At 37.4% G+C, this 26,196-nt stretch overlaps 1 protein-coding gene and 1 long non-coding RNA gene across 21 annotated transcripts in view; one reads left to right on the top strand and one right to left on the bottom strand.

Moving 5' to 3' along the window:
- The window catches only part of LOC112553295 (E3 ubiquitin-protein ligase LRSAM1-like), a 47,256-nt gene extending 24,668 nt beyond the window's left edge, over window positions 1-22,588 (bottom strand). For 10 of the 19 annotated variants that reach the window (XR_003097012.1, XR_003097008.1, XR_003097011.1 and 7 more), the window contains exons 1-10: window positions 22,522-22,588; window positions 18,345-18,471; window positions 17,914-17,967; window positions 14,824-14,868; window positions 13,626-13,700; window positions 11,919-12,003; window positions 11,176-11,340; window positions 7,921-8,045; window positions 6,099-6,128; window positions 5,347-5,460 (exon numbers count right to left, since the gene is read on the bottom strand). Coding sequence is in view for 1 of the 19 variants with exons in the window: in XM_025220410.1 (XP_025076195.1) it covers window positions 5,347-5,460; window positions 6,099-6,128; window positions 7,921-8,045; window positions 11,176-11,340; window positions 11,919-12,003; window positions 13,626-13,700; window positions 14,824-14,868; window positions 17,914-17,967; window positions 18,345-18,407 (756 nt within the window). In the remaining 18 variants the exon portion in view is untranslated. Of the gene's footprint in view, window positions 1-7; window positions 710-5,346; window positions 5,461-6,098; window positions 6,129-7,920; window positions 8,176-11,175; window positions 11,341-11,918; window positions 12,004-13,625; window positions 13,701-14,823; window positions 14,869-17,913; window positions 17,968-18,344; window positions 18,472-22,521 lie in introns of all 19 variants that reach the window. The other 9 variants (XR_003097017.1, XR_003097016.1, XR_003097018.1 and 6 more) reach the window with 5 other exon arrangements.
- LOC112553297 lies at window positions 12,010-25,710 on the top strand. 2 transcript variants are annotated; one of them, XR_003097024.1, is made up of 3 exons: window positions 12,010-12,924; window positions 23,383-24,719; window positions 25,655-25,710. It is a non-coding gene; the product is annotated as an uncharacterized LOC112553297 (long non-coding RNA). The 2 variants fall into 2 exon arrangements; XR_003097023.1 differs by lacking the exon at window positions 12,010-12,924 and adding an exon at window positions 22,608-22,746 and having other exon boundaries at window positions 23,381-24,719.
- The last annotated feature ends 486 nt before the right edge of the window (window positions 25,711-26,196 follow it).

Consider the following 26,196-nt stretch of genomic DNA (forward strand, 5'->3'; position numbering starts at 1 on the left):
AGCATACCTCTGGAAAACACTGCTCATTTAATAGAAGTTTGAAGCTTTCAGAAACCTAGCCTCATGACATCCGCTTCATTTTTATACCCTTGAGGATAATGACAGGTCACAGTCACAAATTCAATAACTTCTCACCATTAAATTTACAGCTGCTAGTTAAAAGTTTGAAAACTGTTATCCTTTATTCAATTTCAAGCTAGTGTGAAGAATACCACAACTGATGTTAAAAGTCCTGCAGTTTAAATGCATTTTTTCTCAAATATGATTTCAGCAAAATATTGTATAAAAAGAAATTATAAGATAACAATACACAAATATTCAAATATTGACTCAAAATTGAACATAGCATACAGACTACAATAGAGACAAAGACACAATAACTCAGTGCTTCACCCCAGCATTAAAGGTTAGCTCAAAGCTCTTGATGCAAAAAACAAACATAAAGACAGAATAATGATAGTAACACATACATGGATGCACACAAAATAACATGCGAACGTTGTCTGTAGAATGCCATAGGACATGATGAAAGATATGTAGTCTGTATTTCCTCTCAGCTACCTTAATCCAGTTGAAGAACTGCAAGCAAGGCTGCAAATGCTCCTATGCGCACCACAGTTCCAGTAAACATTGTGTTACATAGTACCTATCCTTGCCTGTCTGACAAGTTCAAGGTACTTCACAGTAGGTGGTGTGATGTCAACATAAGCTGATGACAGAGTGATGAAGATTGTAGCAGACTCTGTACTCAATGCCAAAAGGTAGCATAAACATATAGCATAAACCACAATTCACACAGCAAACCTGAAGGAAGACACATTGATAGTAGATGCAGCTCCGAGCACCCCATCCAACAGATGGCTTAAGTCCCGTTGGAACGGTTAATGAGCCCCAGCACACACAAACCTCCGCTAAGCAACAAAGGTCAGAAGCCATAATCAAATAAAGTATGTCAATGGCAAAGTCTCCACCTCGAAATGGAATCAAAGCCATGGACACAGATTGAAAGCACACCACAATCCAAATGCAGGATGGCAGGCTCATCAAAAAAACATACCAACAACACGCCCAACATGAAGAAGATATCAGATAAGACGAAATACAACAACACAGCCCCTTTCAGTCAGTTGGGCAAAGGGACATTGCTCTTGTTCCAAAGAACAGGAGCAAGATCTGATAGTCAAAGTAAAGTCTTTTTTGTTTCTTTTATTTGCAAAAGTATTGATGTTTTGAAAACTATGGGATTGTGTCAATGGTAAGAAATGTGCATAGTAAGCAATATTTGTGAAGACGGCTTTTTTTCCTTGTTTTGGATGAGAGTATTTTCACCATTTTATATATCCAAGAGAATGAATTGAACTACCAGCCTCCTTCATTTTCTGCTCTGGAAGTCTTACCACCTCCAAGGGGTATCAGAAGCTCACAGAGTGAAAATTGCATCAAAGCTTTGCCAGATGAGGCCCACATCATGGTATGTGTTACATAATCTGAACAGCTGCTTTTCTGTAATTTATGCAAATGGATTTTATTAGTGTTAGGTGTTAGGACCTATGGTCCTTAAAAGACAAAGCAAATCACAAGACAATCTGTGTTTAAGTGATGGAAATCGACATTCTGAATAATCTCCACTCAAAAATCTGATTTGCAAAACATTTTATATATGTACAGTCACATTTAAAACAATGTGAAAAGGACAGACACTAGCGACCGTATACTATCAGGATACACATGACACTGCAGCCCAAGTGGCAGATGGTGGAATCAGCTGGCTGGATGTATACCGTGAGTAAGCCATGAGATGCCCCATACTTTAGTAGCATGCATAGTCTTCAAATGCCACAGGATGGATGCAGGCAATCAAGGGGGACGAACGAGTTCAAAATGTTGCCAGAGAGAGAAAAAATGACAAGATACTGGAGAAGGATATCATAATCAAGCGTATCAAAGGCAGATGAGAGATATAGTGTAGATAGTAAGGAGATATGGAAGCTATCACAAGTAGACAGCAGGTCATCTACCCCTTCCAGCAATGCTGTACTTGGCTCAATGACTCTTGTGATAGGCAGACTGAAATTGTTCAAGACTGTTGATGGCAAAACAATCAAAAGTAACACAAATTTTTTTATTATCTTGGACAAAAAAAAAAAAGGGAGTGTGAAAAGAGGACAACAGTTTCTGACGTTCTAAGGGTCAAGGCCTTTTTTTTAATTAATGTGATAGCAGTATGTTTAAACAATGAGGTACACTGATGGTACTGAGGTACTGATAAGGGGGCTGGTGTGAATCACCCATTCCAGGCACTCCTGAAGGTGAACCAGAACTGAGTAAACAAAGGAGGACTTTTTTGGTGATTTATCTCCCTAACCTAGAACTCAGGGACAGGTATAAACCCCCATTAAAGGAGTTTTGGGAAAAATATCAAAACTAGGGCTGAGTCTATTGGTCCACCTCTGTCACTTATAATTTCTAGATTGGAGACATCGGCTCTGAAGGCTACAAGATCAATGCCTGCAGAAGGTGATAATATGTTTACTTGGCATAAGCTGTGTTAAGTCCAGGTTGAAAGACACTGGAAAATGATCTAATAGTAATAATTCTTTCTAGAAATAAATGAAGCTGCTTTAATAATGGAGTGGCTGGTTGGCAACATGCTGCTTTTCTAAATAATAAAAATAATTAAAGTATAAACCCCCCTCTTTGCTGAACCACCATGTTGCTGTGGTCATGTTGCATGCCTCAATAATCCTTAAAACTATGCTGATGAGAGCACTAGCTCCTAGCTGCATCACCCATGTCAGACATGTGGAGGGGTAGAGACTAGAGTCACTAGACAAAGTGTGATCTAAAGTTCCTCCAGGTCACAGGGGGCTGGGAAATGAACTAATAATTCATTCCTGTAAAAAGAAACTGTTGCGGAAACTGAGACCAGAGACAATCCACCAAACAATGGCAGACCAGGTGACTATAGTTGTAACAGCTGAGAACACTCCCAACCCGACAGCTGACATGATCTCACCCAAAACACTCGTTACTATTTGCTGTTGAAATGTGAGAACACTGAACCAAACAGGAAAGTTAACACAGGCCTTCTGAGAAGTGCATCTATTCCAGTTATCTTGGAGCTACAGAAGCCCATTCTACAAGCAAAGGAAAGAGGTGACACTATCTTGAGGTCTAGAAGAAAATGACAATACAAAGATGGGGTTGCAATGAGTATCCCAAACAACCTAAGAACTCCACATACTAGAATGGAAGCCAATCAGCAAACACCTGCTGTATACCAGGAACAACTACAGATTCATCAAGCTTTCTGTCCTGTCCTGCAATGCACCTAAAGAGGAAGAGGACAAAGAAGACTACTACAACTTGGCAGTGATGGAAAACATAATAGTAGTACAGAGAGATTTCAACGCTAAAGTAGAAAGTAAGATTTAAGGAAGAGAAAGAGTCATTGGAAAAGAAGGTGTAAGGTATGAAACAGACAATTGCAGAATGTAGATTGATTTTTTTTAAAAGACAATGACCTTGAAATAGGAGTAACAATGTTTCAACGTAAGAAGATACATAAAGTGACATGGAAGTCAACTGATGTCAAGACAGAGTCATTACTGTTAATACTCTATTTTTCATTTAGTACTGACAGTGAGTCGGTGTGTGAGGCAGCTTGTGCTGTAGAAGATTGTTGTTTAGAGGTCAAGTCATGGATGCTGAGGAATAAACTCAAGCTTAATGATGAGAAGACAGAGGCGATGCTATGTGGTTCCAAGCTTAGCCTTAGCAAAGTCTCTCTAGACTCCATCCAAGTGGGTCAAGCTAGAATCCCCCTCTCCAGCTCCGTACGGAACCTTGGACTCTATGTCGATAATCTTCTAACTATGTCTGATCATGTCAGTTCTGTAGTCAAGGCATGTTATTTCCATATCCGCACACTTGGACGACTCCGACCCAGTCTTAATAAGAAGACTGCAAATGCAGTTGCTGTGTCCCTCATCGGTTCTAAATTAGACTATGCAAACAGCTGCCTCTGGGGGATTTCAAAGAGCGAGTTGTCGAGGCTTCAGCGAGTGCAAAATACGGCTGCGAGGATAGTTGCACGAAAGAAAACAACTGACCACATTACTCCTGTACTACGTGACCTACATTGGCTTCCTGTGGAGAAGAGAATTGAGCACAAAGTGTTAACCTTGACATATGGCTGTCTTCACGACCTTGCGCCTGTCTATCTACAAGAACTCATTCGCCGTTACCAACCTCAGCGGAGCCTTCGTTCAGCAGCCCACTTCAGACTTGAACGACCGACCGTTCAGTCAGGGAATACTAACAAGAAGACTGCGGGTTTTAGATCCTTCTCCAATGTAGCCCCGCTTTTGTGGAACTCGCTTCCCCTCTCGACCAAGGAGTCTGATAGTATTGCATCTTTCAAGAAAAATCTTAAGACTCACTTGTTTAAACTTATTTGAAGTTATCATTTGACCTGCAGTTTGGTGGCTGCTGGGATCACCGCGCACTGAGCGCATCTTTGTGATGCGGATACTAGCGCGTTATAAAACTACATCATCATCAATAGCAAACAACAAAAGAAAAGAGGAATCTGCTGGACATTAGCCAACACAAGGATGCACAAGAAGAGAACAACTTTACAATAACTGCATAAGAAATACAACTTAAAATAAACACAGGGAAAACAAACAAAATGAGATTGAATGCCAAGTCAACAGAACCCATCACAGCTGACAAAAAAGATTGGAAGAATAGATTCATCAAAGTAAACCAAGACTTTGCCATGCTAAACCAAAACTCTACAAATAAATACAAAAATAAGAATCTATAGAAGCAATGTCTTTTTGGTCTTAATCTATGGAAGTTAATGCTGGAAGATATCTCAGCAAAATCAGGCAGAAACTAGAGACCTTCCAAATTGCTAATTACTAACACATAAATCCTCACAAGAGCCAGCTGGACAAATATGACAACCAAACTCAAAAGAGAAGATGGAGATGGCTCAGGCATGTGTGTAGAATGAAACCAGAGGCACCACCTTAACCAGCCCTTGATTAAGCTGATGGCAAAGGGAGATATGGTTAGCGAAACGAAACAGGGCAAAGGTCAGTAGTGAGAAAACTAAAAGACCAGAAATAACTTAGAACAACATGTTTCTGACAGACAAAAAAACGAAGGTCTCTAGTGGATGCCTTATGTATCATTTTAATATGAACAGGTACAAAAATGATCGAGTCATCAAAATGTTATAAAAGATTTCACATGAAATTGGAATAAATGCTACATATCGAACATGACTGCAGTCTGAGGACTATGCCACATCCCTCAAACAGATTAAAAATATACCTGAGAAATTGCATCCACAAGACTTTGTTTGTTTGCAGCTGCCAACTCTCTATGAAGACGATTCTCGTTTGCCAGTTGTTGCTCTAAGACACATGATTCCACTCGCTTCTGTTTCTATTAAAGCAAAGTATTACCACTATTTTGTCATCAATGACACTTAACATCATTATCAACATATAGAGTATCTTACAAAATAATGTAAAACTTTAAAAGCTTATACGACTTTGAACATAGTTATTAAAAGACAGACAAGACCTAAATAATCTGGAAAGATGGTAAAGGATAGGTAAAGGTGTTCTGAATATTTTGTCTCTGGTGAGGAGAACAGAGTGAAAATAGAATTTCTCACAGTGTTCAACTAAATTTGTGTGTTTAAATGTGCTTTAATGTGTAGCTACTTAATGAAGAAAACACAGGCCAAAGGTGTGATGTGAAAAAAAAACCGCTATTCAAATGCTTTTTCTCTAAAAAAAAATCCCTGCTTTTCTGAGGCACTAAAATGATTATTAATGACTAGTTTGATCAAAAACAATACTAAATATTAATAGCTTTATTTATCCTTCTATTCTTGATATCAGATATTTATTTTACCTTAGTTATAAAATAACTTTATAAATTGAAAACCTTTACCCTTAAATTAATCTTTATGTAAATTAACCAAATGCATCTGTGTGCAATGTTATGGAAACCAATCATCAGATGAAATTATGAAAACAAATTCATGAATGATGCAATTACTAATAATGGCTTACCATGAAGTTTTGATATTGCTGCAGACTTTCCTGAAACAAAATCAGCAACCATGGATTTACAAACAAATTATTATTATCAGTCATTCAGTCATACAAACTGATTGACATTCATTCTCTGATTCACTTGAAGCTTGCAATTCTGATATAAAGTCACGAAAGACCAATAAGTTAGGACATATATCTACCAACACATTACTGTTGGTTCCAGTAAAATTATGCTCTCTGCTTTTGCATAGAACTTGGGTCTCATGATGAAGTCTAACTTGTCCACGAAACTAAAGATACTCAAATTTGCCAGGTCTGTTGTTAATCATTGAGAAAGATTAGTTCTGTTTAGAAATATCCTATTGAAGATAACACAAAACTACTTGTCACTTCCAGACTTGATTGTGGTAATTCACTCTATGCTAGTTTTGCTAGTTGTCATGTTCTTTAGGCACCAAACCACACCCGTTTCTGCTGCTTGAAGGTGGGGAGCAGAGGCTCCTAAGGACCTATCAAGCAGGTAGCTAAAATACTGATGAAGTCATTGTCTTTTGCTCCTTGTAGGAGATCAGAAAGTGTGTCTCCAGAAGCACTTCATTTGGAACACATGGATCCACTACTCCAATTAGGTCCAATTCAAATAACATGCTACATTAGTTGTGGCCCAGCCAAAAACGACTGTTCATCCCCTTCAGCACTCTCCCTACCCTACCACCACTCTAACCAAGCAAAACTGGTCTCACTACCTTGTGGGTAATCTTTGTTAAGATAATAGTAAAAAATAGATAAAAGTAGAAGTAAAGATAAAAGTAAAGTACTAATACTTAATGATATCATGATGCTAACACTGCAACAGTGGGTGAAGGCTTTCTGTGATAAAAGTACCAGCTAGGGCCCAGTGCCTGCATGTTTATTAGTCAAAGAATATCAGCTGTGGTTCTCATGGTGAGGAAGATGGGCACCATAAGGAGTACAAGCCAGAGAAAGGACTATGGATATTTGCCACAGAACAGATTTTATATCAAAATCATTCGAGACCCAAATCAACAACAACCAAATGCCCTACCAGCAGGTTCAATGGTAGAGACAGTAAAAGGTATGATACAAGAGCCAAACCAGATATAAAACTGAGCTCATATAACACTTAATGATTTGGATTAGGCTCTTTTCAGTGTTGAAAGCCTCTCATGCCAGATTCTGTCAAAAGCCTCTATAAAGTTTATGAAATTGTGATAGGTGTCCTGCTGGTGATAAAGATGGTTTTTCTATGAGGATGCAACAATTGAAGATCTGGTCAGCGATGTTACCTGGTCTGAAGCCATACTGTTTTTCTGCTATCAGTTCCTCATGAGTAGTGGTGATGTGATTCTGGATTAATTTCAGCTTGGGTGCCTAATTAAGCTTTTGGCTTTATAGTTTTTAGCTCTGTTTTCATAGGGAAGGGGTATGACTAGTGTCCATTCTTTTGGACGTTCTTTGTATTCCCAGACTCTTTGGCATCATAGTAAGACCTTGTTTTAATGGCAATAGTTTTTCTGCTCGTTGGATCTCCATCTATATGATAGGATCTGTGTACTCCTCTGATTATTTATATGATCTGCATATTCCTCTAATTATTTAAATTATTGCTTTAAATGTGACTGTACATATATAAAATGTTTTGCAAATCAGATTTTTGAGTGTAGATTATTCAGAATGTCGATTTCCATCACTTAAACACAGATTGTCTTGTGATTTGCTTTGTCTTTTAAGGACAATAGGTCCTTATACCTAACACTAATAAAATCCATTTGCATAAATTACAGAAAAGCAGCTGTTCAGATTATGTAACACATACCATGATGTGGGCCTCATCTGGCAAAGCTTTGATGCAATTTTCACTCTGTGAGCTTCTGATACCCCTTGGAGGTGGTAAGACTTCCAGAGCAGAAAATGAAGGAGGCTGGTAGTTCAATTCATTCTCTTGGATACATAAAATGGTGAAAATATTCTCATTCAAAGCAAGAAAAACAAAAGCTATCCACAAATATAGCTTACTATGCACATTCCTTACCAATGACACAATCCCATAGTTTTCAAAACATATGATTACCTGCAAACAAAAGAAAAAAAAAGATCTGCTACAACTCTGATTTTCTTCTTTGAGCACAAAGCATTTACTATATTTTCTTATGCTAAATCTATGTGAGAGAAAGTAAGTAAATTGATCGAAAAAGTGTTGGCAAGGTTTATGGAAAAATCTGTGGAATTCACACATTAACCCTTTTAATTCATTAACTTAAATAATTTATCTCTGTGCAAATTTTGACCACTGTAGTGCATCTTTTTATGGAATGAATGAGCTAAGATTGAAACATTGTGTATAATGCTGTGTCTAAATAACATTTCAAAATGTAACATCAAATTTCTCACCAAAGAAGTATGTCAGATAAAAATTAATTAAACCCCAATAAGACAAAATGACCACCCATGAATTGGCCAAATAGAGGTTCTCCCCTCTAGCATGTTTTGTGTCTTAGAGTAGTCCATTCAAAGATCAAGCTTAATGCATAAACATTCTGTCCACTTCAAATTTAATAAATTTAGCAGATTTCATGGGTTTACTTTAAGCATGTTTATTACAATATATCACTACAGTAGAACCTCAATTATTTGGTCTTCAATTAACTGTGCATTCAGCTCAAAAAACAAACCCCAACCAAAAAGCTGCGTAAGACCTTTCTGGCATTGTTAGAGGTGCACCCACATGTGATGACACACCCATCCAGCCATTCAGCGACCCTTGTAATCCTGAAGTCATCTCACTGACCCCACCAAAACAAATGTCCCTGATGTAAACTATCATATCACAATGCAGATCCATCATCTGCCAGATGGTCTCTGCTAAAAGATGTGAGACAGGCTTGTAACCCCACCCCCAAATGATAGGTCCAGTAGACACTTCAAGAAATGATCTACTACCCATTTACAAAAATAAAAAACTTAGTACACTTCTAGTGTTAGATGTGTATGGGTCACATCATCCATCAAGGCGACGCCTTGTTCCAAGTTAGTTCAGTTGGCATCCACACCTTGAGGTTAGAAAGTTGCTTCCCTTTAAGTTCGTGCCAAAATGTTGGGGTCTGGTGCAGGGATGAGAAGAAAAAGAGTTGTTCTGTCGATTGCTACAAAACTGAAAATTGTTGAACGTGCTGAAAAGGGAGAATCAATTGCTAAGCTTTCATCAGAAATTAAACAGTGGTTATATTGTTTGGAAGAAAAAAGAACTCTAAAAGTTCATAACTTCATCCTATATATTTAATGGGACGAGTGCGCGCAAGACAACAACGTTCAAAATTTGACGATTTGGATAGAGCTGTGTTTAAATGGTTCAAGCAAAAACACGCCAAGGGATGTCCTGTATCCAGGCCATTGATGCTTGAATTTTGTTTGTTGGTGTTTTATGCCGTGTCAGCAACTAGGGCTATATCACGACAATAAAAGTAATTTTAAATTTAAAGGTTTCGGGGTAAATCTTCTCAAGTCATGTATCTTTAAAAACAAACCAACATAGTAAGTGAACAAGGTGTAAAAGAAAAAATGAAGTGTAAAAAGGGGTGGTGAAGCCCAAAAAGGCCACCAACACACCCCAAATCAAGAGAGAACTATCAGAATGTAAAAAAAAACTTAAATTTGATGATAGAGTCCTATCCTTTTTAAAAAGGTAAAGACTGCTGCCGATGGGACGGACCAAAATAACCATTGATGCTTGAAAAAGCAAAATGTTTCACTGTGAAATGTACATTCCTGAACCATTTGTTGTGTCTCAAGGATGGCTGCAATGTTTCAAATCTCGCCACAGAATTTGCTGAATATTCAAATACTTTTCTGGAATTACTATTCTTAACTCCCTGGCAATACTGTCTGTCATGCTATTATGTAATGACTCCATCTTACACTGTTAGTAGGGGGGGGAATTAGTGTTTTACGCCGTGCCAGCAACTGAGGCTATATTACGGCAAGCAGCCAGCCCTGTAAACAGAGGATGACAGGTCGAACTTAACCTTTTGAAAGTCATGGTGAAAATTGTTCCCTGACGTGATTGTGTTGAAAATGTCAATGACAGTGAAAGCCAAGAAATAACAGCGGCATCACTTTTGCAGGAAATTTAAAATATAAATGGATTTGAAGTTGACAGAGAAAACATCGAAGAATGACTACTCTCTGATAATGATCAGCCTGGATATCAAGTGAAAGAAGAAGAATCTTCCAGTGCTGCGGGAGCGAAGTGCGGGATTTTCAGAAGAAATCAACGATGATGCGGTTCAAGACAAACCTTCAGAAAAGAAAGTTTCGCTTGCAGAAGCGCTAAATTGTGCCAAAACATTGCTAGACTTTTTTGAGTAGAAAGAGGATTCAAATTTTAGTGACATCCTAACACTTTGCAAACTGCAATAAAATTGAAGCACTGCAAGAACACAAAACAGCGCCTCGTCTGATTTTTTAAAGAAAACTTCATAAACAACACAAGAAAGGTATGAATTTTACTGTACAGCACCTATTTTAGCATTTGTGGATTTTTAGAATTATTTTCAATTATCCGGATGACGGGCTATGTTCATTACCCTAAAAATCAAGGTTCTAATGTATTTAAAAGAGAATGATATAAAAACAGAATCTTGCTAGCTTATCAGCAATTATGGTCACCATGAACATGATGACAAATCAGATACATATCTATATCTACACTTTATAAAGTGTTACTTTCAAATGCAATGAATAAAGTCCGAAACAAACAAAACATTCCTTAAAAGCATACCTGCACAAAGGTATTTCATATAATTGCTTCAGTTCCTTTACAGCACACATCTGTGGTAGATGTAATTTAATCAGTTTTATATACAGAGGAACACAGCATATTTATCACAAAAGTTTTTCCTTGTATTAAAAAAAAAATGTCTTCTTACTTTAAAGAATCAATTTAAATTCCAAAGTGTTTCTCGGCTCCTTTCCAATTACTCTTAATAAAAGGAAGAAAATATAACAAACAAACATGAGTAATAAGGTTAAATAGGCTTTCAAATATCATGAACAAACTAAAAACTATAACCACCTTTGGCAGGGTACTGCATCTTGTCCTCATCTAGTAGCAGTGTCTCAAGAGTTCGAACATAAGCCAGGCGTTGATTAAGCCTTGTTATTTCATTCTTAGAGACATCCAGAAGCCTCAGTACAGGCAGATTACATATTCCACTGGGTAACTCTCTCGAGTGGTTGCCTTTAAATATTCATACATTTCATTTGTAAAAAAGTCCAAATACCTCATAATGACTATAAAGTATATTATTATTGATTGTATTTGTATTATAATGACTTTCCATTAAAAGAGCAGAACTGCCACACTTTTCCTTATAATTCATTTCATAAAGGAAACAAAACAGTATAGCCTATACCGGCCGCGGAAACTTACTTGTTTTAGAGGTTGCTATCTGTTGAAAACTATATTACTCCAGTCTATACAGATCTAATTGTGGGTTGCAACCAGATTTTAGTTGTTAGGTAAGACAAAGATACAGCTATGCAAAACGACATTATACACATATTCAGTGCCTACAAATCCTACAGTTTATAGTCAGAGTTTTCTAATTCTGTGACTTTAAAGAGAATGCTCTGATAATAATTACAGATTTCACAAGTTCCTTGGTTAGTTGGTTTGGTGGGAAACTGCCTCCACCTACAGGTTATTTTATGCTGTGAGAGTCATTGGAAAGGAAACTAAAGTACCAAGAAAAAACAAGCAGGCAGTCCATGATAATTTTTGACTACATGCTCGTGACCAGAGATGTGCATACAAACCTTTCACATTAAGATTTTGCAGATTGGAAAGCTTCCCAATATTTTCAGGCAGTTTCTTCAGCTTGTTATTTTCCAAATTTAATATCTAAACAAAAAATTGTTTTAAATTCAGTGTGTCCTTGTAAAATGGGTGTTAATAAAAATAAAAACCCTTTAAGTCCTTTAGTTTCTCTACTTTTTTTTTCTGCCAAGTGGGACAAATAAAGTTGGTCGCTGTCCTTGGTCATTGTCATCGCTGTTGATGCTCTATCAGCCCAGGTCTCTTAAAGTTAAGAATATGCATGTCTTATCTCCTCTCTATGAGAAATTTGACCACTGCTCATTTTTCTAAAGGGAGATATTAGAAAGGAAGATCTCAGTACCTGACAGATTAATCCATCCAATGATACAAGCATTCAAGCTAGATTTATATAAATACAGTCGAATCCATTTAATTGGACCACTGGGTAATCAGACCAGCTGCTTATTCAGACAGAATCCTAAAGAACCCAAACAAATCCTATTGCATAAGCCTAACATTATTCATTTATTTCGACCAAAATTCCATTTAATCGGATCAAATAACATGACAGCAAATAAGAAAAAGTAGCCACATCACCCACCATAAGCATTTGGTCATGGAAATGGAAGTGGACATGCTGATTAAAAGTGAAAATGATGACAAATGTGGAACATCAACAACTCGAAAATTACAAAGAATTTGTATCCATTAACAACAAGCTTCAATGCTACAAGGAAAATGAAGATTACAATGCTGCAATTGTTGCTCAAATTGCAGTGAAACACATGATAGCACAAGAAGACCAGGAAAGTGATGATGCCCCTAAACAGTTGGTGCAAGTGACACAGGATGCCAGGAAATGCACTGAAACTTTGCACCACTATTTCATGTAGAAAGGGAAATGAAGGCATTGCTGCATTAGATGTTAGTGGCAATTTTGTTCAAGTGCAGTCAGAATGCATCAAATCACACTGGATAAGTTCTTCAAATATAGACTGGAATTTGGTAAGAAGTTTTTTTTAAAACTGTACTTTGCATGCTGAGTATTGTGTAAATCATTTCAAAGAATTTGTAAATTTATTTTTCAATGAACAAAGTTCATAAGCAACAGTAGTTCTTTTTTGTATGTTCGCCATGTGTGTGTGCTGCACAATAAAGGTAATAATGACATTTTAATGTTTCATATAGCATGTCCCATCTTGTAACATAGGGAATGTTCATGTAATCAGACCAGCTGGTTATTAGGTTATTAGGACCAAAACGATTGTGTCCTGATGTGGTCTGAATTGACTGTACATTTTATAACAGGCAGACTATTCCACCCACTCCCTTTTTCTCCTGCACACCTTTTAACTGCATTCATAATCACACAAATATTTGCAGATAAAATACACCAACAGGCCCTCCTCAGCCCCAACAAATCATGCTGCAAACTGTCCTTCATTTATTCATTTTTGAATTGCTACTTCTATTCTATCTTGTTTTGTTTCACTGTTTATCCTTGAAACTTTCACTGTGAGGGACAGGCATGTCATAACAAATCTGTTACTATTAACTGATGATCAGTTACAAATTTCTAAGCAGATGTTCTCTTAAACTCATTTATTATCGGTTATCCATGCAACTGAGCTACAGCCATGAAGATGTTCGTATTCTCAGGTGTGAACTGCACTGGAAGAGCTAATAAGTATCATTCAATGTCTCACCCTTAACAAGAAGAGGTCTGAAAGAATTCCACCTCCATTTAGTGAGCTGAGCCAGTTGCAGTGTAGAAAAAGAGCCTTTGAAAACAAAAACACATAACTTTTCAATAATACCATGACATTACTTGTTTTCACACATATATTTGAGAATCTAGTTTAATAGATTTGACTACAACACATATATGCACAGAAATATCCTACATTATAAACTGTTTTATCTTTTAATAGATATACAGGGTGGGCATGCAGTAGATATACAGTAAGATGAAATATAGTCTGATCTACACTTTATACCTACTTTTGGCCCATCCTGTATATGAAAGTCCATGCATCTACTAGCAAATATACCCATACCAAACAAAATAAACTGTGCATGCCATCATTAATAATATATGGACTAATGTCGAAGAATCTCTTATAATGTACAGCACAACTGATGGTATTTTGTAAAGACAGGCAATAACCCTGACAGATAATGTGACTTTGTCAGGGACAAGTGCACATGGAAATTTTTCTGAGCACAAGTGAGAAGTGAGGAGGGTGTGCGGGCACATGCATGTATGCATCTAAACGTCAAATTGATGACAGAATCTAAAACCGCAAAACTGTACAGGAACCTTAAAGACAGTGGCCAACCATCCAAATGCTAGATTTAGAAAAACAAAAACAATGTTAATGGGGGGGAAAAACCTATAACAATCTATAGGTCTAGTTAAGTAATGAAAAGTACCAATATAGTACCAAAAACTAAACAGAAGTCTAGAATATAGGAACTGAGCAACATAAGGAAGCTGGCAACCAGTTGGGATATGTTGATGCTCAAGAGATGTCACTAGGTCTACCACTATTGGTCTCCTTTATGTACAACAGCATTCTCTTGTATTAAGTCTCGGTTGGCAGGAAGAAGAATGTCTTTCATCATGCCAACAACAGAGACTATGGAATTATTCAATGGCATGTAGTTTTTATGACAAGGTAGTTAGAAACTTAGATGATAGTTCAAGGTGAATAACAGTATGAGCTTTTAGAAATGTTTGTAGCGAAACTAGGAACAAGGGCAGTAATCATTTTTTGTGAAAGATTTTTATGTGGAAAGGCTGCTTTTTATCTTTTGTGGATAAGAAATGACCAAACATATTCACATCAGGAACAGAGCTATAGACCTAAAAATGATGTAAAATCCCTGTAAAAATAGTCTTACCTCTTTTTGGAGCACCTTGCAGATTGCATAAACGCCAGAAGGAACCTGATAAAATACAAATTTTCTCTCATGCTATTTTCTCTCTGAAATGTGGTCCAGATACTAGGAAACGGGTCAAAGTGAATCATAAAGCACATCTAATAAAACATAATTGATAATTACTAAAAGCCCCCTACCATTAAAAGCATGAAGCTCAACTGGAAAATGGCATGATAATCTTAGATGTCATTTCTTGAGAATTGGCCTTTTTGGTCAACTGTAGAAAATTTAAGTTTCTCCTACAATGTAAAATGTATGAATAGCCTGGTCCTATGCTGTGATTTTGTCCTATATAAGCCCTCCATTATCATTATAAGAAAGATAACTTCAGAATACCTAAGGTTATATTAGACCAACCTTTTCTTGAATGCTTCAATCAATCTAAGCAGCACAAAATTGATAATTCTCAATGCATAAAAATGTGAAGTAGCTTTAGTTTTAATGTTACTTTTCATAAGCTTTGCTTTTACACTACGGCATTGCATTGCACAAAAGAAAGAAATAAGACACAGACCCAGTTTTCCTTCACCAAGGCAAAGAGTTTTTAGGCTGCAAAATAGTATTTGTGACAAACTAAAAAGTATAACACCACCACAACAGCAAAGATTATTTTAAGATTCAAATAACAGGGACCCACAGGTGTCCTCAATAAAAGAAAAGTCTCCTTCACAATAAAACAGGCGCCCATTGAAATAAAAGCATTTTGTCAATTTTACTCCTCTTCCTCTAAATTTTACGTATAACAAACTAAGGTGCAAAATAACTATATCCAAGAAACTGGAAACGTCAAAGAAATTAATCAGATACCTTTTTGAAATCTGAAGTGCATAAAGTCAGTTACGAATACCCAGACAACAGAGTTTGTCAATTATCTGATGAATGAGAGAGAATAATATGTGACTATCATGAGACTGAGAACAGGTCACTCCAGACTCAGACATCACATGTTTACCAAGTTCCGCACTGACATGTTCCTAGAGTGCCCCACTTCCCGCACAATAGTCCAACCCCCCAGAACCTAAGAGCAGAGAGATATAGCCTGCTGACACAACAATGAAGAAAAATTTCTTTGGATCCATGCAGCACACAGCAGAGTTTATTAGGCTTTCTTCAGTTGATGTCTGTGCATTCAAAGAGCAACACACTACCTGCTTTGTTATCAGGCTGGTTTCAGCTCTATTTGGCATACCCTGTATGAGAGAACAATTACTGCTATGTTTGCCTTAATGAATTTCTGTTTAAACTAAAACCACTTTCTGCCCCAAACTCCCTCGGTCTTCAGTTCTTCAGCTCAAGCTTTTGAGTTTGATCTGCATGTTTGTTCTATTAAGGTTAGATTACTGTAATCCCTTGCTTTTCAGATGGCCTGCATAGTTCATTTACAAACTTCAGAAAAAAACAGAACTCTACTGCAGATCTGGTGTTCAAAGCAATGGGACAATGTCATTCATCACCTTTTTGCATTGGCTGCCATTTGCACTTGCATTCAGTGCAATCTATTCACTCCTGTCATTGGCTTTTTAGCTATGGTGCAGCAAAGGCGTGAAACTCCCTTACTTTTTGTATCTGCCAGTAATCTACCTTTGTGTCTTTTAAATATGCATTAAAAACACATTTCTTTTATGAGAACTACTCCTAAACACAATCCACTTACTGCTATTAACTATCTCTTGATTAGTCTGTCTTGCTGCTATCCTTTTATTGGTGATGTTTTAGCTAACACTTCCTTCTCCTTTCTCTCAAACCTGTGTCTTCACTGCCTTTGTACTTCATCCTTGTCATTGCCCATTCCATCCTGTACTACATAGTGACGAATACACATTGACCTAAATTTTGTGTCAAGGACTGAAAGCACACTCCTGTATAAATGTGATTCTGCCCTACATGATTGCACATTATAATCATAATTAGTTCATGAGAATTTGAAGCTGGTTTGTAGACAACAGTTGTTACTATCAACTCTAGAAGTCAAATGCAGAGAATGCCAACAATTATTTTTGAAATACCACACCATGAATCCAAAAGCACATCAGCTATGGTATGTTAACACTGGGCAATGATGGCTTTCAAATTAAGCATCTTTTAGTAAAATTTCCTCGGAATCCAGCAAGGCTGTATTTTACAATAAAAATACAAACACAAAATATCTTTTCTAATCATTTTCAGTAAATTATTTTTCTGCCATGTTACTATTACACCAGACATTACATGATACAACAAGTATGACATTAAATATAAACATATATTTAAATAAAAAAAGACTGGGCACTCAGGTAATGGGTGCCAGCTGCACAAGAAACTTCACTTAAAGACGGGGGGAAATTTGTGTTTTACGCCGTGCCAGCAACTAAGGCTATATTACGGCAAGCAGCCAGCCCTGTAAACAGATGCCACGTGCAGAGAAAGATCAGCGTGCCCGAGACGAGAAATGAACTCAGGGCAGCCAACCTTCACTGTATTGGTGACAGGCGCTAACCGTTGCGCCACCGGACCGCTATCACTCAAAGACATGTCCTAGCTAAATGGAGACTGCCACCAGAATAAAATGATGCAGATATTGTGTGGTTCTGGCTTGGGGAACTTGAGTAATCAAATAACATAGAACAACCTTTAAAAATTTTCTTGTATTCCCATTATTAAATGAAGAATCAAAATCAGGGGAAAAAACCCACTAAAAGTCAAAAACTGTGTTTTTATTTTCAGTCAAATCATACTTTTCAATTATTAGCATATTAGTGACAAATCATATAAAATATGCTGAAATTGTATGGGTAACCAGGCTGAGAACATGACAAAATATGATGAAGGCCTTTTTCAAGACTAAGTCAGTCATCAGGAAAAGTCATGAAAGACATTGGCTGAAATGGCTAAATTTGAAATCTATCACTGTATTATGAAACTAACACATAGCTATTATGATTAGGAGGCAAAAAAGTGCAATAAGTTTAGTTTTGTATAAATGCAGTTTTAAAGTATTGAAACACAACTGTCAATAGCAGAAAAGCAGATTAAAAAGCTGCTTTGGTATGTCAAAGATGAAACATGCCTCACCTCCTGTAATTCACATTCTGACAGATCAAAGTTTGGTTCTGGGTCTTGTTGTGCCTGCATAATGATTATGGGCAGAATAAGCAGCATATAAATAGCTGAAAAATATTTACATTACCACAATGAAGCGCTAAAAAGCAAACTCTTATCTTTTTCTTTGATGAAATTACTGAACAATATTTTGGAAGGAACTTATATTCTAAGATTATTTCATTTTACATTTGTTTCATAAGTTCTACATATTTTATAAAAGAGCTTATGTCTTAAATATTTGCATACAATAGTACATACCATTCAATATTTAATTTAGATTATCACAAGATGGATTGTAGAAATAAACAAATGATGAAACGGTACGCTACTGACTGATTTAAAAAAAAAAAAAAGGAGTATTTTACCCCCAGTTAAAGCTTAAAAGTTGAATCTTAACATACCAGCACTTCCTGTCGTTGCTGCCGTTTACGACATTTTTCACTCTGACGTCGAAAAAGTGGCATGATCAGGCTGTCCCTTTTGCTTTTACATGCCAAAAGCAGCCTGTTAAATTCAATGTGCAGTTTACTGAAAACAACAAAATAATAAAGCAATGGCCTTTCAGTAGCACTACTTGTTTTCTACCTAACTGTTTTTACCCTACTAGCTGCCAATATTACACTTACATGTATACACATATGCATGCACACACCCTCTCACATGCCTGTCACCAATACAGTGAAGGTTGGCTGCCCTGAGTTCATTTCTCGTCTCAGGCACGCTGATCTTTCTCTGCACGTGGCATCTGTTTACAGGGCTGGCTGCTTGCCGTAATATAGCCTTAGCTGCTGACACGGCGTAAAACACCAATTCCCCCCTCTCACATTTATTTCTTACTTGTGTGAAATGCATGATTAAAGTGCTTTTAACAGAGGTACAATACCATCAAAGGAGTGGAGCTGAGCAAATTTTAAAAAGTCGATTTTGGTAAGGAGTAGTGAGCTGACAATAAAATAAAGCTAACTCCAGTGCAATTTTTTTCGTTATGATAAGGTTTAGTTCAATTTAAAATAATAATCTTCAAAATATGTGTACATTTATATCAGTAGTTCTTAACCTTTTTTGAGGTACCAAACCCACAAGTTTCATATGCACATTCACCGAACCCTTCTTTAGTTTCATATGCACAATCATCGAACCCTTCTTTAGTGTCATCACGAATTGCGGGTGTGTCTTGAACTCGGTGGTGGAGGCTCCGCTGAACCCCTGAGACCGACTCACCGAACCCCTAGGGTTCGATCGAACACCGGTTAAGAACCACTGATTTATATACACAAATATAGACAAAAATGTATATAGCATTTAATCAGACACACCAAAACTTGAAGACAGATATTCAGAGACCCATATTGCGTCTCACATTATTCCACCTTGTTTTCTTATGATTATAATTTGTTTGTTGTACAACTGTCTTGTCGGCTGTGTTTGCACATTCGGGTGAAAGTGTTTACCAGTGTGTACGCATATGGATGTGTGAATAAGCGGGTGAGTGAGTGTGAGGGCTTAAGTTGGGTGGGCGGGCCAGTTGAAGTGTCCCCTTTCCCCTCGGGCGAGTTAGGCCATCCTTCTCCCCATCTTATTCAAAGGCAGTAGTAGCTCATAGTCAGAGTTAAGCTGAGTTAATTGAAAATGACACAGGGCTTCGGCTTATGCAAAAAATTGCATACAGTATGCATTAAAAGTTCGGAGGACCCCTTTAGTTTTCATCAATGGGGTCCCCTTCAAATTTGGGCGAAGAACAGGGACCCCTTAAAAATCTGAAGAAGGGGTCCCTGGGACCCCAAAGAATTTAGCCTTAGCAGAAGCCCTGATGACATCACCAGGAGAATGATGTAAGCAGGTATGATGTATGTGAAAATGGGATGTTAAAAGAACAGAGTTAAAAGATGGAAGCTAGATCAGAATAAAGAGGCTTACTCATACAATATCTGTCAAGACATTTGTGTTCTGCAAACTGCTTACTAACAACATGAAACAGAAATATGAATATCAGTTAAATTACCAGCGCAGATGAGTGTCAAAATCATGTAATGAAAAGCATGTAGCTTAAATGTGAACTGACAACAGCATTGGAAATGTTCTAAAACAAATATTCCTTCAAGAAGAGAAACTGAGTTGCAGGTATGTTGCAACAGCAACAACACATGCATGTATACATAAAATTTAAATCCTAGAAACTGATGTTTACTTGTAATGATAATGATACGAAGGTTGTTCAAAAAGTTCTAAGCCTCACTCAGAAGGAGCTGTAGAAATAAGACAGTTTTTCACAATTTTTCTACACAATCCTCCTTGACATCAATATACTTGGTTCAACCATGCTCTGAATTGCAATCCCACCATGGAAGAAGGTGGCATTCTGGTCCTCCACAGCACATATGACCTCATCACTGTTTCCAAAATGGCGACCATGTAGGTGGGATTTGATGAAACAGGCAGACATCGGATGGAGCTATGTCTGATCAGGTAAGGGAATGGGGTAGCAATTCAAAGACACAGTTGGCTTCTTCAGCTATTGCAACCTGAGCAGAGTGAATGGGCATGTTATGCGGGAGGAACAGCATACCTGTCCTCAGATTCCCTCTGCGTTTCGACTTGCTTCCTTCAGTTGCGTTAGTTCTGATGCATAGTACTGTTCATTAATAGTTTTTCCCTCTTTACACATTCAGAATACCCCAAAACAAAAGCCATCACTTTGCTAACAGACGCTGCCTGCTTGAGCTTCTTCAGGGGTGAAAAACCACAGTGTGTCCACTGCTTTGAATCATTAATTCAGGTCTGAAGTGATGAACCCAGGTTTTATCTTGAGTTACTAATGTGCAGTGTCATTCTCGGGTCAGCCTGAAAGCAAGTCAGAAGTGTCCTGGAAATGTCAACCTTTCGCACTTTCTCCTCTGGCGGCAGCTGGGACCCATCTTGTAGATTGCTTGCTCATTCACAAGATCTCAGTAAAAACAGTGTGGACAGAACCAGAACTGATGCCTATGGACTTAGTTATCTGCTGGACAATAAGACATCCATCATCCAAATCCATTGGGTGAATGGTATCAACTTGATCAGCAGTGGTTGAGGTTTTTGGACAACCTAACTGAAGGTCATTTTCTGTGCTGACCCTGCCTTGCTTGAAATCAGCAGCCCACTTCTTCACAGTTGCTTAGGAAGGGGAGTCCTCAGCAAGTGTCTGTACCACGTCCTCATGGATTTCCTTGGGTGTTTCTTCTCCAAATACTTTATGTCTGCTTGGGGCTCTGTTTTGTTCATTTTTAGATTTGTCACACTACTCTTCACCCTTACATGGGTCTCACATGCACACAAATTAAAACAGAAATCTGCATCAGTGTTTCTAGTTTCATAAGAAGTGGTAGTGTATTACCCCAACAAAAAAGTTCAGCTATGGCTCTTCTTTCTGGGTGAGGCTTAGAACTGTTTGAACAACTCTCGTAAATATTACAAATGCAACACTTTATATGCTAAAAAATTGCTACATTACAGGATTTCATATACAAGTAATCTGTTATAATTTGATGCCTGCAGATTCTAGATTAGCCTTTTCTATTAATGACATAATAATGGTGTTGTACTTAAAGAGCAATGTGACAGTAAATGCGCAAGCATTGTTTGTAGAGTTAACATTTCATACTAACAGCTAGCTACACCCAACCCCACTATAGACAAATTTTCCTTAATCAATCGATCAATCATAATTTCCAAAGCTATTATGTATTGTTTTGTATTGAAGCTATTACAATATGCCAAAAGCTAGTTAGCTTTGTCTATAAAATTGTTGGTTTGCATATCTCCATAATTCTTTCGAGGAATGTCCAAAATCGGTGCTAGGTTATGGTGTTACATTGTCTATCTGAAATGTTAGATTCATCATTACTGCAGACATGACCATTGACAGACAAGTTACAGCTGTATGTCAATCTGTATATTATGAGCTCTGTAAGGTCATCGCCATCCATCACATTCTCTCAACTCTTATCTGTGCATATGTTCTATCTAGGCATGTCTGCAGCAAGCTCCTGCCATGACTATTTTCTCCGAACTTCTCTTCATCCTACATCCCAGCTAGACAACTCTGCTCTTAGTCTGATAACCATACACTCACTATCCCTGTCACAGGAACAGCAATGTATGGTCAATGGATTTCTAGTTACTGTGCTGCGAAACAGCGGAAATCACTTCCCATCCATATTCGCCATCTACCCAACGTCCAATCCTTTAAACGTTCACTAAAAACATATTTGTTCCACAAATATCACTGCTTACACCAATGATTTTATTTTCTACACATTGCTATAACCTTTTTGCTCTATTGATTAGTTGTCAATAGTTGTGATTATAGTTTATTGATTAGTGTGCTTGTCTTTCTCTGTGACACTCTCCCCTTTTAGCATGTATATAACAGTAATGCTATTTTAAATTACTACTTAATCACGCCATTGTTCCATCAATAACCTGGCCTTATAAGTGTAAAAACTTGCAGAGGAACGAAAGAAAGAAAAAGAAAAAGACAATTGAAATGAAATGCTAGAGGTAAGGAGGCACTTGGAAAAAGAAAAAAGTGATTAATACCTCCCTGGAAGCTAAGCATCTTCGAGGGGACGCCACTCCAAAGGCTGTCATTTATTTATCCCTTTGCTAATTTCGGCAATTTTAGTTTCACATCAATTGAGCTGGATTTCTCCTCGATAAAAATCGAATGAAACTTCACAAATATTCAAAATATAAGAAAGATTTATTAAATGAAGAGTTTAACTAGTCGCAAGGCATTTTGTGAACTTTAATACGTTTTGAGCAGTACGTACAACATTTTTATTGAACTGTTTCCCTCTACGTAACCATTTAAGTGATAATGAAAGTGAACTCTTTGGGGACCAGTTGCACAGACTAAAAGCGTTCTAAAGAAACGAATTTAGAAACATTTATTTTTTCGAAAATTGTTCTTATGCCGTTGAGATGCATATGTGTGTACGAAACTGGCATTCGTTTTATGTAAAACTATAAGGCCTTAACATAAGAAATGTATCACTGGTCCCCAAACCGCCGATCGAAAGAACTCATATAAGTTGTTTTATTATAGAGTTTTTTGTTAGCTTGTACAAAAATTCTTTCTCGGAGCCAATTAATTGTGATGACCAAGGTCGTCGATCGGTGTTTAGTACCCGGCTTAGAACAGCTTAGACGTGTAGAGAATATATATGTTCCTTCACCTATAGCTGGCTCGAAGGACGTTACTCGATCCTCGATCTCTCTCTTTTCTTATTTGTTCGTTGATCTGCTTGAAGTTTTGTGTCTAATGTTCATCAGTACATATGTTATATGATATTTGCTACGTTCCTGGATAGTTTTATGTCTTAGAAAAATGACTATATTAATATGTAGCAGTACTATAGTAGTGTGCTAATATAATTAAGTTATGTCTTTGTTGTAGAGGGTAAGAGTGGGACAGTTCCCAGGGCCGTTCCTTTCTCACGCCAGCTGCGTACGTAATAGCCTTGCAGCATTGAACTGCTCACCCGCGGCCATTGCATGGCTGATTTTCAATGGCACTGGACCCTTAGCGGACTAAAACCCGTATGGTCGTTGTACGATTCCGTGTGTGGCTCGTTATTCATGGCATTTCTGGCTACTCAAAATGTTCTCTAACTCTGGCTCTAATTCTTCTTTTTGTTGAGTACGAATAGTACATGCTATGTAAATTATATTTAACATTTTTAAAAAAAATGCAGATGAGATATGAAGATTATACAACTCTGATTAAAAATGCAAAAGTTAACATACGAATTCCTTCATCTATCCCTGATATTTTTGTATGTGTCTTATTCCCGTGAAATAAATATGCACAAGGCGGCAAATCGTTTAGTGACCTTTCATACCTGGATAAAAATATAGAGCTTAGAGTTAGAAAATTAGCTATTTTCTTCCATTATTTGTTTTGCTTTTTTACTTAAACTTTTAAAATTAATAAAGTTTGTTTAATCACTTTTATCTTTAAACGCCTGCACCCAGCTGTCTAGAATTATTGTAAAATAAATTATTAACCATCATACAATTATTACCAGTTGTTGTCGAAAAAAGAGACTATTAAAGTTAATTTGTCTGAATTGATGCATCCATGCAACCCAATCATGTAAATGGGCTATCTATATGAGGTTCTTTCCTTCACCATTGGGAACAGAATCCTTATGCTGCACTTTCTCAGATATTCTTTTGATTACCTGTGGAAAGTTTGGACAAGTCGTTTAAGCTGGCGTAAAAAGTTCTCAAATGGAGATCGAGTGTCATGGATCAGTCCGTGCCTCCAGTGTTTTTCAGACTTTTAACCCTTTTGTGACTCACGGACTAACAGTGGTATGTTGAATGTATATGGTTGAATGGATAAAAACATAGGAAAGGGTTAACTGTGTTAAGTGCGGTACTGACCCGTTTTGGGATTAACCTCGCCTAGACGAGGTTTTAATCGTATGGGCGGATTTAACTGGAGCTATTCTGGGTAAAGAAGAATCGCCTGCCAGGACCATTCCGTGATCGACGTGATTTTGGTTCAGCACCCAGCAGCACGTGCGTTAGGAGTCCGGCCGTGACGTCTTACCAACCAAGGGCCATAACCCCTAATAATGGCACGTGACTTTTAGCCAATGGTGTACGTGATCGGAACTGCGCGCCATTTGCAAAGTTATGTTTCTACACTTTTCGCAACAGGAATTATAATTAAGCGTCTTCAGCCGTCAATTCCAATACTGATACATGTGTTGGACTCTTCAATAACAGTATGTATAATTTATATGCTCTAAATTAGCATAGTTATTGAGATTTTAATTCCAGAAATGTCCAAGTTCAGTGCAGAATATTATGCTAAGAGAAGAAAGATTAGAGTACACATTAACGCAATAAATGCAAAAGTTTTCCAGAGAGAAGTAGAAATCGGGCCCAGCAGTTCTAAACGCTTGCAATTTGATAATTCTTTAGCCGTTAGCGAGACAGAGAATTCGGACCTGTCAGAATTTTCCTCAAATAAATTGTGAAAGTGTAGGTCATGAACTTTACCATTCGAAAGCAACATAATTTCGACAGTTCCTTCTGTTTACTGATATAGTAGCGTTAAAAGGCCATGTTTCTTATAGGCAGTATCATAATATTTTCTCTTATTTATTTATTTTTTTTTGTCTTGCAAGTCCTGGGCTGTGTGTGAGCTATGCTGATAGTAAGGTGACCAGACGTTTCCGGGGCGAAAGCGGGACACGTGCCGATGATGGTGTCGTCACCGTCGAAAAAAGTGATTTTTAAAGACAACCGGGACATTTTGACTTGGGGGTCAAAAGCGGGACTGTCCCGCCTAAAGCGGGACGTCTGGTCACCTTACTGATAGGCTCATAACCTTTCATGTTTATGTGTTCAAGAAGACGAGCGTTTGTATGGTAAGGGATTTTTGGTGTATAATGTGAATTTTATATCTTTTTTGGCCAGCTTAAACGTGTTCAAACACCAAACTTTCCACTGCAGCAGGTAATTAAGAATATTTGACACAGTGCAGCAGAAGGATTGTGTTCCCAGTGGTGAACCCAAAAAACCTCATATAGTCCATTGACAACTGATTGTGACTGGAAGTATCAATTCAGACAAATTAACTTTAATGGTATTTTCTCTACAACAAATGGTAATGACTGTATATAATGGTCAATAATTTATTTTACTGTTATTCTAGATAGCTGGCTGCTGGCATTTAAAGATGAAAGTGGTCACAGGATGTGCAACTGGCCACCACAAAATGTTGAACCAGATGCAAGCTTCATTAATTAGAGCTATAAAGCCAGATTCCTCATGTTCTATGCTTCCAGTTCTCCTGCACGTCATTAAGTAAGTGCAATTTATTTTTTGATTCATAATATTCATAATTAATTCTTGTGTAGAAAAAATTTTATAAAGCATATGAGCATTAATGGTCAAAATGACTGCTATGTCTGTCACGGACCGTCCGCGGACACGCGCATTCTTTCCACAAACCAAAATATTCTGATCGCTTGAGGGTGGGCGTACCTTCTTAGAGGCATGAATAATTATTGAATTCAAACACAATTTTATATGAAACAAAGGCAAAAGTATCAACAATCAGAGATTCACTCCTTCATTCGCCACACAAGATATATTACCAATATATTATCATTCATCATTCATCCAACGTACTATTAGAGTTAACAATAAAGTTGATTCCCATAAATACTGTCACTGATGAAGTATTCCGCTGTC

The sequence above is a fragment of the Pomacea canaliculata genome, linkage group LG12 (assembly GCF_003073045.1).
Source record: "Pomacea canaliculata isolate SZHN2017 linkage group LG12, ASM307304v1, whole genome shotgun sequence".
NCBI classification, from domain to species: domain Eukaryota; kingdom Metazoa; phylum Mollusca; class Gastropoda; order Architaenioglossa; family Ampullariidae; genus Pomacea; species Pomacea canaliculata.